This window comes from Halichoerus grypus, chromosome 6, assembly GCF_964656455.1.
Source record: "Halichoerus grypus chromosome 6, mHalGry1.hap1.1, whole genome shotgun sequence".
Lineage (NCBI taxonomy): Eukaryota > Metazoa > Chordata > Mammalia > Carnivora > Phocidae > Halichoerus > Halichoerus grypus.
The window spans coordinates 173,837,482-173,850,613 of record NC_135717.1 but is presented as its reverse complement, the minus strand read 5'-3'; the positions used below and the strand labels follow the sequence as shown (position 1 = coordinate 173,850,613).

Genomic DNA, 13,132 nt, shown 5'->3' with positions numbered 1-13,132 from the left:
CCAGAACAAAACTGGCTGTGCCCGCGCACAAGGAGAGGGTGTGGGAGGCACCGCGGACCACACAAGGGGACGCAGAGGGGGAGGCCTCGGGACCTGAGCAGGGGAAGAGCCCGCAGGACACACAGGTGGCGATGACCAGGCTCCCACAGAGCTAGGGCCCCTGTCCATGCCAGTGGGAACAGAATGGCTTTGAGAGGACTGGCTTCACAACAGCAAATTTTAAAGCCTCACAAAATGGAAAACTATTTTTGGAGTCATACAGGTCTGATGCTTGAGAGGGAGGCTCCAGGTAACACACAGGAGAACACACAGGGGTCCCTTGTGATGTAAGGCCCTCAGCAGCCTCCCAGTGCTCCTGGGACCAAGGTCAGCACCCTCCACGTGCCTCCAAGGCCCTCTGCAGCCTCACTTCCTCAGCTGTCCCTGGCACTCTCCACCCTCCAGCCCTTCCAGCCTTCCCTAGATCCTCAGCAAGCGTCACCACTGCCTGCCACAGGACCTTGGCACATGCTACGCCCTGTCTGATACCCTCTTCCTCCACTACACATCCCCTTCACCTTTCAGACCTCAGTTCCACGTGCTGACCAGGTCAGTCCTTATCAAGGTCACACGAGCTTCAGGGACAAGCAGAACCTTATGGAACAAACTGAAGGACACCAACTCCCTTTGCCCAAGAGTGGCTATTTATAAAGATGGCAAAACGAGGAGGGTTAGGGCCCAGGGAAAGGCAAGTTCAAGGCATTATTGACAAAACAAGAGCCTGCCATGTGTTTAGGATAAACCTTCTAGCCCCCCTGTTAGTCTAAATCAGGGTTCTCAACAGGAGCAACTGTGTCCTTCCGCCACCCCAGGGGGCACGTAGCAATGTCTGGAGACATTTTTGGTTGTCCCGGCTGGTGGCACCTCATCGGTAGAGGTCAGGGATGCTCAAACCCCACAAGACCCAGGATAGCCCCCACAGCAAAGAATTACCCAGTGCCAGATATCCATAGTGCCGAGATGGAGCATCCTGTTCTGTGTCCAGCTAATTTCCAGACCCACGAGCGAGTCCCCAGTTTCCCCTTAGAGAGGGTCACCCGGGAGCATGCTCTTCAGCCAGACTGAAGATGACCAGCAGCATGAACAGTGAAGAGTCATGCTCTTCCAAGAGGAGAGGGGCCGCAGTGGACCCCAGCAGGATCTCAGGGTCCTCGTCCAGCACTTGGCTTCAGGTCCGCCAAGCTGAACCTGTGTTTGCGTTTCTCCGCAAGCTCTTGCTGGCCTGGCCTTGTCGTGGAAACCACAAAGGACGGACCAACCGGGACTTCCCTTTGAACCAGGGTTCAGAGATAAGCAGAATGTTCCACAACCGCCTTTCAGACTGATCAGATCCCAAAACACACTTTAAGAAAAATGTGTCCAGGGGCGCCTGGGTGGCTCAGTCGCTAAGCGTCTGCCTTCGGCTCAGGTCATGATCTTAGGGTCCTGGGATCAAGCCCCGCATTGGGCTCCCTGCTCCTAGCGGAAGCCTGCTTCTCCCTCGCCCACTCCCCCTGCTTGTGTTCCCTCTCTCGCTGTGCCTCTCTCAAATGAATAAATAAAATCTTTTAAAAAAGAAAAAAAAAAGAAAAACGTGTCCAGACTGTCACCTCATCAGTGCTGGCTGTGATGTGGTCTCAAGGAGGTGAGTACTGGGGCCTTCACCACTTGGTGGGTCCTACCCAGCAAGCCCACGGCCTCAGGACAGCTCTGGCTTGCGCAGAGATTAGGGTGTATTAACTATGTTTCTTACTTTCTATATTTTCGAATGCTTTGACACCTTGGGGCCTGGGGACCTAGAGACACTGCCCCTCCCAGGGCCCGGGACACACCAATCAGGAGAGCCCCTAGAGCCCCCCGAGATTATCCCAACCAGCCAGTCCACACCTGCCTACACTGCCCCACCCCGTCCTTCCCACAAGAAAAGAAAGGCCGCGCCTTCCCCTCCCTCCTGCTTCCTGCCCAACCCTGGCGTGCCCCCACCTCGGGACTGGGCGTGTAACAAGCTGTCTTTTCAATGCTGTTCAACTCTCGATCTGTTGGCCTCGTCGTACGTAACTACTAATACAACCGACGTTTAAAATCAGACAGGCAGAAACTTACAAAGGAAGACCGGGTTTTCTTTCCTACCGACTTTTCTAAACGTGACCTTGAGCTAAGAGCCCAGACTCTCGGATGCCACCTGACGTGATGTCTGGTCACCAGGCCATCCCCCTGGTGCTCCAGCCGGGGGAGCTCAGCAGTGTCACGACAGGGGTGGGCAGAGCCCACGGTACCTAGCAGGGTGTCTTCGGGGTGGACATCCGCCGAGGCAGGGGACATCGGCGAGTTGATGGCATGTCTGCCTTCTTCCTGCAGGTCACTCACTGTCGAGAAAGGAAAACAAGGGTCAGTGTCAACGGAGTACCGTGGCCTCGCATGTCGGCAGTGGAAACACGCAGGAATCAACTCCTGCTTTTTAAGCATTTAACAAACATTCCTAAATGGCCTGTCACCCAGAAAGCGTCCGAGCAAAAATGCTCCAAACTGAGAATACGTTCTGTAGTTCTTCCCTCTGGCGCCAAGTATTTCCTGATGCCCGGCAAGCCCTGCCAGTCTGTTTCCGCTGCTCTTTGGAATACATGACTAAGACACGGAAGCTTCTGGATGCTTTCAGATCCGCCCAAGCCTGCTGAGATAGGCAAAGCTGGAACCGCAGCGACAGGGCCTGAAATGGCGGGCTCTCCGCTGCTCCCTGGAGAGCTGTGTCCTCAGCCATGGGATCTGGGGGTGGAGGCCACTCCCAACGCGCACACAGGCAAGTCCCGAATTTAGAGCAATGCTGTTGTCAATGGTCAGGTTCAAGGGAACAGAAGCCTGAGAGCAGGTAATGGCCAGCACTGGGGCAACAGAGCATGCAACAGAATCTAACCAACCTGACCCGAGGCTTCGAGCTGCAGGCACCATGACCTGCGGTGTGGACCACCAGCCGCTCTGTGTGCGTGTGTGTGTGTGTGTGTGTGTGTGTGTGTGTTGGGGGAACACTCAATAATCACAGGGTGCAGAGGGCTACAGGATCAGAGGCACAGCATGGATGCCAGGGGCAGAAAGGATCCTTTGCCCCCCAGGAAAACGCCTCGAGTCACATCTGCCAGAGTGTACCACCGGGACCCCCGGGGACCAACACCCTCGCCCTGTCCCACTGTTTCCTCCAGTGCCCACCTACTCCTGGGACTCCAGCGTCCAGTCCCAGGATCTGATTCAGTGGGTGGGGCCTGGGCACCTGATGCTTTTGACAGCCCTGATTGAGAGCTCTGGGCCACAGTCCCCCACCACACGCCACGGACTGGCCTCCCCATCGGTAGTCCCGGGTCACCGGTGAGCTCCGGCCTTCTCTTCCGTGAAAACTTCTTATACGTGAAAACCTCGTTCCTCTTCCAATACCAGAGTCACTGCGAACCGTTCACACCGCCTATCCCGGGTATCTGAAGAGTAACCAAGGGGACAGGGCCTGATGGCTTTGGAGCAGGCAGGCTGGGGCGCTACGCCCCAACTCTGCTAGTGGTGAGACCCCAGGCAAGTCCCAGTCACCCCTCAGGGCCCCTGGGAGGACGAAATGATGAATGTCAGCTCTCCAGCCCAGAGCCAGGCACACAGTGGGCGAGGCGTACAGCCAGCCCTCTGCCCCGCCAGGGAATGCCCGCGTCTCACACCCGAAGGCCCTGAGATGAGGCTTTTTACAAAGTAAACTCTCGCATCCCCACGTCCCCTAGCAGCACGATTCACAAGAGGCGGCAGCACCCTAAGAGCCCACTGATGGGTGGGTGACTGAGCAAGAGGCGACCTCCCCGTACAACGACAACAGAACGCTACTCGCCCTTGGGAGGGAAGGCTGTTCTAACACCTGCTACCACACGGATGAACCACAAGGGCAGCACGCCACGGGGTAGTCACAGTAGGACAAACACAGTGAGGGACCCAGAGTCATCAAGCCTCAGAGGTAAGGTCGGATGGCGGGGGGAGGGGGGTTCGTGTTTAACGCGGACGGAGTTTCCACGCCAGACGATGAAAAGCTTCAGGAGACGATGGTGGCGTCACGCCACGCCATGAACAGACTTCACGCACACGCTCACAGAGGGTTAAAATGATACATTTTATGTTATGTATGTTCTACCACAATAAAAAAAAAAAAAAGAAAGAAAGAAAGAAAGAAAAGGAAAAGTGGACCCTCTGCCAACAACATCCCGGTCTGGAAGTTGGAAGTCGTCCCCGCGGTCAGCCCCGCGCACGCACACCCGCCTCCCCAGGGCACGTCCTAGGAATAGACGGCACGCACAGTCGTCTTTGTATCCCTGACCCCTCAGCTTAACCCTGTGCGAGACGCACACAAACACTCAGCACCTTCAAGTGTGATGATGCAGAGGTAGGTTTTGGAGATGCCCCCACCCCGCTCCCCCAGCAATAGTCCACAGACGCCCACGGGGGGCCCAGGCCAGCTCCGAAAGCAGCGACCACATTTCAGCAATCGCTTTTACTGTGTAATGAGTTACCAGGAGCATCTTAGCCAGCAAAAAGCTTCCAAAGGCAGAAAAAGGAAAGCGGAAAAGGGGATCTTGCATTGTATACACGAGGAGCTCCTGAACCGGTGAGCGGGGTGTATGCGGAGACCCTGAACACCTAAGTCCCATTTCCCGGGCCGATATCACAGAAGGACGAAGAGGCCAGGGGGGTCCCTTCAGGTCCAGGTGGTCGGGGATGTGGTTATGTTCACAGCCCGGGAAAGAAGAAAAGGCGGAGGGCGGGACAGGTGAGCCATGCAGGTGAGTCATGACAACGAGCCCACAACTCGGCTCAGAAAGATGCCGCACGAGTCATGCTTTCACCGGGACACAGGCCGTGTGACGGGGGGAGGGCGGAAGGGTGGACACACAGAAATGCTTCCAGGGGGCCCTGCTGTCTGATCTCAAAGACACGGGGCACAGGGGAAGAGAAAGCAAACAGCATTTTCAAAGCACAGAAATTGGGTCACATGGAAACAGAGAAATTTCCACTCTGCCCTTCAACATCAAAGATAACACTAAACAGGACCCGAGATTTCTCGACCTTAATAAACGAGAAACGCTCTCACAGAACCGCCCAGGCTCTGGCTCAACAGCACATTCCAAAGGAGCGTGTTGTGTGCAAAGCTCTGAGGGAAACAAGGACAGGGCCTGCGCTGACGAGCCCGGGTCTGTGACCACAGAGCCAGGGGTCCGAATCCCACTTTACCACACGCGGGCACGTGGCCTGGAAGGGTCCCTTCACCTTGCCAAGCCTCAGTCTCCCCATCTGTAATATGGGGGTGACAGCGGTATCTGCCTCACAGAGAGTTCTGAGGACTAAGTGAGACCATGAGTGCTCAGCTCCTGGTTCAGAGCACAAGCTCTGTGAAGGTGAGGAATGGAGATGGGAAAGCAGGCTCCAAGAGAGGGACAAAGGAAAGAGTGGAGAAGGGGAGGGCGTGCCTCCCCCGCACCCCAGGAAGAACCAGGGAAGGCTTCCTGGAGGAGGCAGCAATTGAGTGCAGCTTTGAAAGATGGCAAGAATCTGGAGAAGGGACTTTGGGACTCTCTGCAAAGCATACGGGTAACAGATCGGAGCCTGGACTCTGGAAGCCCACCACGCAGCCACATCGATGCTGAACCACGGGAGGGTTCAACAGATACCTCTTCAGGACTCTATTTCTCAGAGCCTGCGTTCCCCAGGGGACACAGCCCCGTCACTGAGGACCTTTCTGTCTATATCTGATTACCGTCCTCCAAGGGTCAGTCTGACATTTGGAAGGAGGGGCTCCTCTTAAACCATGGCTTCTCCCTAAGGACCCCACTCTGCCAGTTTAGTGGCTTTCCGTTAATCCCTGGAATGTTCTCGTTTTTAAAGTACTGGTCCATTTGCCAGAAAGCCGAACACTTCAAAGATGCAAAATGCCGGCTGCCTTGAGTCATGGAGAAAGATCCGCTCGCCTGGGAGAGCCGGCGTCTGGTGCGCACAACGGGTGTGGACGTTCAAACGGACGGGGGCTCGATGCCATGAGGCTGAGGACACACTGATTTCCTGAGTGCGTGCCATTGTTTTGAGATGAATGCCCTTGTCCACATAAAACCTGATAGCCAGCCACGAGGAAATCCATGGCAAAGGTTCCCGCTGCACCCAAGTCCACCTCCCAGGGGTGCCACTGCATGGCCATGGGCCGCACAGGGGACACGAGGCTGAGGGAAAAGCCAGGAGTTTGAGAGGAAGGATGGAGGCCAGGTCAGAAGACAGAGCCAAGGGGGGGTGGGGGGGGCGTTTGATAGCACAAGTGCCCCTTTGGGGACGGCCACCCCTCACTCAGCGGGGGCAGAGGGCAGACCGGGACATGCAGACAGCAATCACGTCTTACAAGCTTTCAGAAAAGCTCAAATTTAAGATTTAGTGTGGAATCTCCCAATTTATAAATGTAAGCACATCGTTCCAATTCTGTGGGCCAACCCAGGGCCATCAGTTTGCAACCTCAGGTCGCAGTGAATGTACAATCCACGTTCCCACCCATCCGTGGGAAGTGGACAGAGGGCCACTAATGTTTCCCGAGTACCCACTACGCACCAGGCAACTTCCATGACATCCATTCATCGCATCTCCTAACAAGTGAGGGAGCGGCTGGGTCCTAGCAGGGCCAGCACCTGTTACATGTGAAGGCACCTGGTATACACCCCACAGTGAGCCCCAGAGTCAGGACTGAACCCGGTTCTACGTGGTCCCGCACCTCACTATGCCTGGCTAAGTCCTACGCACCTTCAAGCCTCAGCTTATTGGCAACCTCCTTCAGGGAGCCCTCCTGGGTGCTCCCTTCCCAAGCTGGGCTCCTCTCTGCCAGCTCACATCACACAGCCGTCCAACCTTCTCTTTCCTGGACCGTCTGCCCACCCACACCAGCACTAGCTCAGCTCCTGTGCACTGTAGGTCTTCATATTTGAGGACCAGTACAATGGAAGGCTTCGAACCCTGGAGCCGGTCTGCTGGTTTCAGATCCCGGCTCGACCACTGATAAGCTGATGATGCTGGGCAAGCTACTTATTTGCTCTGTACTTCAGCTGCCATCTGTGAAATGGGGGCACCCCTCAGTGAGAGATTACAAGACTCAATGAGGTGCTGGCATGTAGTAAGGGCTCAAAAAATGCTAGCTTTTAGCATCTGCTGGATCGATGTATACAGGCATGTTTCCAAAGCCCGTTCCTTTTCCATCACCCCACCCAAGGACTGGGCAAGGCTCAAAAAAAAAAAAAAAAAAAACCTCTCCTGCCTGGAATTACAAGCACATAAAAAGGAGGAAAGAATGGAAACTAAAACCTCAACACTTGAAAGCATCTCATAAAGAGCCTGCCATTTGCACCCCAGGCCAAATGCAAAGGTTCCATCTTTGATTTTTTTTTTTTTAATCTTTTTCTTTGTATGGGTTTCATTTATTTATTTATACCCAGGCTCCTTCCAAAAAAACAGGCTTTTAGGCACCTTGTTTTTTTTTCCCCTTTGACATTCTTGAGAACGCACACCCTGAAACCGCCCGACTCCCAGAGCAAGGTCACCGTCAGGGACACGTGAATCTAAAATTACACAAAGGCTTCTCGACCTCTCGTTCCACGAGGGGCGCCGGGGCAGGAAGGGGGATCGCAAGGCACCCCCTGCAAAGATGGGGTACAGGGAGCCACCGGGGGCTCACCCGCGGGGCTTCGTGGCGGATACAAAGCCCTGCCCAGGGGTGGGCTGCGGCCTCGGATGCTAAAGCAGTGACATTTCCATTTTCTGACATTTCAACACAGCCGTGACGTTTGGCCACCTATGGAGACTTTTTTACGCATAGCTACGCTTCTTGGTTTTCGTGCAGAACAAAAGATCAGGAGGAGAATTTTCCGCAGCACCGTGGGAATCGGACCAAAGAGAAAGCCCCCACAAAACAGCGTGTCACCTGATCCACGTCTACAAGAGGGGCCAGAAAATGGCAGGAAAGCTGCCTCGGCTCTGGACGCTTACCCGCCCGGGTCTAGACACACCCACTCCCAGGCCGGGCCGGTCCTCAAGGGAACGGAGAGGTCCTTGGAGTTGCCAGGAAAACGAAGGGAGGGGAGAGGCGCATGTGCCCCCACGGGCCGGGCTAGGGCAGTCGGGGGGACAGAAACTTCCCGGTGCTTAGGAAGACCCAACCGTGAGGCTTTCCCGGCCTCTGCCCAACAGTGAGGGCTTCTGTCCGCGCTCAGAGGGGTCGTTTCTCTGCAGAAGTCACAGTTGATCAGAATAATGAAATTCACCAGCCATGGAGCTCCTCACTCAGTGGTTCTGCTGAAAGTGAGTCCCGTTGTACGGCACATGACGATCTCACAGCTCCGTTAAAACAGGGCCCAGGGAAGATGTCCCGCAGAGCGGACCGGACTGCTGGGGGAGGGGGGACCACTCTTTCTAATCTCCGAAGAGACAGCGTCCACCCCAAGCTACAATCACCACGTGGGGTGGGGAGTTCTTTCCAGAGCTACCATGCTTGCAAAGGCCTTGGAATGTGAGGCCGGGTCTTTCCTGGGAGGTTATGATGTCCAGGTTCAATCTCCACGATTCTCAGGATTCTAGCGGATGGGTGGCAGCATCCGGCCTGGAGTCAAAGGCTCTGGGACCTGACGTCCCCAAGGAGCGCAGCTGCCCTTCCCGACCCGGATGTGGTACAAGAGGGAAATTACTTTCCGCGATCCGCAAGGGAAAACATACAAGAGAGAGCCTCTTGACCTTTAAAGTGGCAGATCCGGTTTGTTTTTGCTGCGGAATGGAATCTGAGGATGCTGGCCCATCGTAAGGAGCTCGGTGTATTTATGTGTGTTTAACTCGCGGTAATTTCTCAGCTGAGGATGAGTGTCTGAACCATGCTGACAACGCCACAGGAATAAGAAAGTCCCAAGACTGTGGCCCACACCGTAAGGATGGCTCAGCCTGACATCTGATTTATAGGGTTTGCTCTCCTGGGGCATGAGTTTCCATCCCATTTCTCAAGACGAAATAAGTTTCGAGGCTAAAATAAATGTGTGAGCATTTCAATAAAGCAAAATCCAAAGGAGGTCAGCGGGCGTTACTGACCCCGACATCAAGAGCTCGCAGCTGAAGATCTGTCCTGTTGAGGCAGCCGCAAGCCTCGGGTTCAGCAGGCTGCTGATCTAATGAACGCCGGTCAAAGGCCACCTCCGCGTTGGCACTTGGCCGGGCACTAAGGGGACAGGAGAACAAGACGGACGGGGCCTGCTCTCATGCCGCTGAGGGTCCGGGTGCCGGCAGCAGATGGAGGGGAAGGACGTGCCTGGCCCCTTCCACCCCACAGCCTGGCCTAGTGCCCAGCACAGAGAGGCTCTAAAGGAGTAAATGTATGATTCCCCCAGTGCAATACATACCGTGCTGCTTTAAAAACAAAACAGCAGGATATTTATGCAAACAACACAATGAGAAGCCCCGAACTATATATTTCTAGGTGTACGCATCTACATTCGTAGAGAAAAGAAGGAAAGGCTCCACTCCCAAATGACAAGAGCGGTGTCACCTGGAAGGGACGAGGGTGGAGGGAAGGAGGAGACAGAAAGGCTGGGCCACAAGCATGTTCCTACATTATTGTGAGATGAAATCAAAAGAAGGGACAAGAAACAGACATTCTGGGAGGAGTCGGTGCCCCCGTGGGGCCCGCAGCCCGCGATAGCCAATCCTACAGGGAAGGAGGCCTGCGGGAGCCGAGCCTGTCCAGGCCACAGACCCGGGCTTCCCTGCAGGACGGCCTGCAGCAGAAGAGCAGTGTGTCTGCTGCAGAGCCCCGAGGAAGTCACAGAGGGCCGTGCGCCCATGACTTCGTGTGCAGGCAAGGGAGAAGCAGCGAGTTTTGTGGGTGAAGGAATGGATCTCCCCCAGGCAATTCTGTCGTCCCCTCCAGGCTCCGGGAAATGCTTTTGCTGGATGCGAGAGGCATCTACACAGCTCAGAACCTTGGAATCCCCTGTCCCCAGCACCGTTTGAAGCCCATCTGCTGCTCCTCTGTGCTTTTACTGAACAGATCATTCCATGGTCTCTGGCTTAGGGGACCCCCGGGAAGTGCGTGGTTGCCTGGGTCAGCGTGGGAAAGGTGTGGAGGGGAGCTGAGGGGCCGCATCCTCAGGGAACCCCGCGGGATGAGACAGGACTGGGCCTGAGACAACACCGTGGATATCCCAGTCACTGCCTGGACGCCGGTCATGTCCCCGCTCCCATCGTAAGCCAGAGCCCGCCCAGGGGCCTCTGCTAACCATGCACCCTCCTGAGCACTCAGCCAGGTTCCCAAACTTCAATGCACTTAGGATCCTCTGGGCTAACAGGCAGATTCTGATCCAGCAGGTCTAGACAGGGTCCAAGACAAGGTGTCAATAACCAGCCCCAAGGCGATGTTGCTGATGCCGGTCGGTGAGCACTGGCCATCAACACCTAGAACGGTAAGAACTTAGTAGACATCCTACCCCGCCTGCTCCTGAAATCCAAACCGGTGAGCGACTTTCATGCTCCTTTCAGAAATGAAGACAGGGGTCAAGTTTCCACAACTTCCTACCTGGCTGGCACCTGCCACAGAGGTGTTTCCCTCCCCAGGAAGGAAGGAGATTTACTGGGCACACCCCACACGTGCTGTCATGCGACGCTCCCCCTACAGACGAGGTCTCTAAAACACTGAGCCACGTCCAAGCTGGCCCAGCCAGTTAGGGATGGATCCGACCCACCCAAGGCCTGCAGTTCCCCAAACCACACCATCTTCCCGCTTCCGGTGGGATCAGAAGGAAATACAGACCGTTTGCTGCCTGTGGGGAGAGCCCAGAACTTCAGTCCTTCTCCGAATCCCTGTTCTCGATCTTGAGCCAAAGGCAGAGCTGCCTGTTTCGGCAGCAATAATGAAGGAGTTCACTTGCCACCCGGGTTTCTCCCAAGACCCTCTTTTCCAAAGGGCTGGTTCCTACACCCTAGGAAAATGGGTTCAATAGTAGAAATGGCTCTAGGATGCGGGGGGCAGGGGGTGCTTGGGATTCTCCCGGCAGCACTGCCAGCCTCGGGGGACACGGCAAGCAATCCGGAGGGAGAGAGAAATTCAGAGAGGGAACCTCACAGCACAGCTCTGACCTCACACAAAGCCACTGCAAATGATAACCTGATTCTGGAGCCAGAAGGCTGAAGGCGGAAGGCCCCCAAACACATACACATGCAAAGAACACAGAGGGAGGAAGCAAGAGGCTGGACAGGACCCTCCTCAGATTCTCCATCTTGTGTCCTGTCCCTGGGGCAGCCGTGGGGAGAGGGGAGGAACCTGTCACCAGGACGGCCACTCGGCCTCCCATGGGCCCCGCCGTGGCCTCTCCCCTTCTTTGGTGACTGTCCTGGACTCGGCTATTTCTCCTCCCCAGCACCCTGTCACCTTCTTCTGGTCAAACCAGAACCCAGCCTTCCCTTGGAGGGAACCAGCACATACCCCTCATTCGCAGGCGTTACAATCCAGGTGGGGACCTGCCCCCGGCCCCAGTGTGCAGCCAATGGGTTCGCTGCACTCCCCGGAACACCGGTATCAAGTCAGGAATGGGCTTGGCCTGCTAGAGTCGACAGCTACAAGAAGACTGTACTGGGAATGCAGAATGAGACGGGCACTTTGCCCCAGTGGCCTTGACCCAGCAAGGACACAGGTGGAAGCTGCACCATCATCCTACCACCAAACAGAACCTGGAAATGAAGGCACTGGATGGACAGACCTGAGAGAACAGTTTGGCCACACCATTTGTGTGCTAGATCAAGCCTTACCTGAGGCCAGCCCCCCGTGGCCCTTTCTGTCAAAAGGCACCAGTGAATTCCATTTTGTTCTTAATCCACTTTGAGTTTTCTGTCATTTGCAAACAGAGTCCTCTCTGAGGCAGCAGTCCTTCCGGCACGCAAAGCTAAGCATGTCCCTGGTGTAACCCACAACACGGCTCCCTCCGACTCCAGGGTAAAACGCAAGCTCCCCCAAACACTTGATGAGCAGACCCCACTTCTCATCAAGCTGCAGCTCCTGACTTCCACACACACCTTCTAACGAGGCCATCCCAAAACCAGTCATGTCTGTCACATCTCTGCCCGAACTGTCCCCACCACCAGAGATGCCCTCCACTTTCTATCTGGCTAACTCCACTCCACCCCCTGGATTTGTCCGGATGGCACTCTGCACTCAGGCCCCAGACGGAGTGAGGGTTCCTCCTCTGGCTCCCTACAGCTCCCCTTGCCCGTGACAACTACAGTCCTTTACCCCCTGTCGGTGCAGCTCCGGGGTGGGCGTGCCTCCCTGCCCCCACCCAGGAGTGCACGGGGGCCGGGTGCTGCTCAGGACCATGGCCTCATGGGCGCCTGGGTGGCTCAGTTGGTTAAGCAACTGCCTTCGGCTCAGGTCATGATCCCGGAGTCCTAGGATCGAGTCCCACATCGGGCTCCCGGCTCAGCGGGGAGCCTGCTTCTCCCTCTGACCCTCTCCCCTCTCATGCTGTTTCTCTGTCTCTCTCTCTCTTTCTCTCAAATAAATAAATAAAATCTTTAAAAAAAAAAAAAAAAGGACCATGGCCTCAGAGCCTGCACAAAACCTGACACGTGATAAGCACGCAATAAATATTTGTGGGACGAATGAGTACATGTTTACGTAGACAAAAAGGAGCTGAACGGGAGAATTCAGGTAAGAGACGCAAAGTCAGGAGAACGGGGAACAGACTGTTCTTGCAAAACACGCCACCTCCAGCCACTTAATTGGGTGGAAAAGGAGAGTTTCCATTAAGGCTTACATTAGCCCGGCAGTCGTGGGTCACCAAGGACCCAATTACTGCGATGTGGCCGCGGGGAGGGTGAGGGCTCAGAGGAAGGATTCTGCTCTGCAATTAGGGACTTATCGGGATACGCTGCCTCTGGAGCCTCATTCCCAAACCTCATCGGCTGGGGCGCGCGTTGTGACCAGCCACCTGCGGCAGGCATCCGGAAGAGAGGCCGGCGAGCACAAAGCCATCCACCCATCTCCAGGAAAGTAGGTCTTCTGAATACCAAAAGTTGCTTAAGTATAAAAACAAAAAAGGCT

At 55.4% G+C, this 13,132-nt stretch overlaps 1 protein-coding gene across 2 annotated transcripts in view; it reads right to left on the bottom strand.

Annotated features, from left to right (window-relative positions):
• PARVB (parvin beta) overlaps positions 1-13,132 on the bottom strand; it is a 103,822-nt gene that overhangs the window by 57,062 nt on the left and 33,628 nt on the right. For both annotated transcript variants that reach the window (XM_036084057.2, XM_036084058.2), the window contains exon 2: positions 2,295-2,384. In XM_036084057.2, coding sequence (XP_035939950.2) covers positions 2,295-2,384 — 90 coding nt within the window. The remainder of the gene's footprint in view (positions 1-2,294; positions 2,385-13,132) is intronic.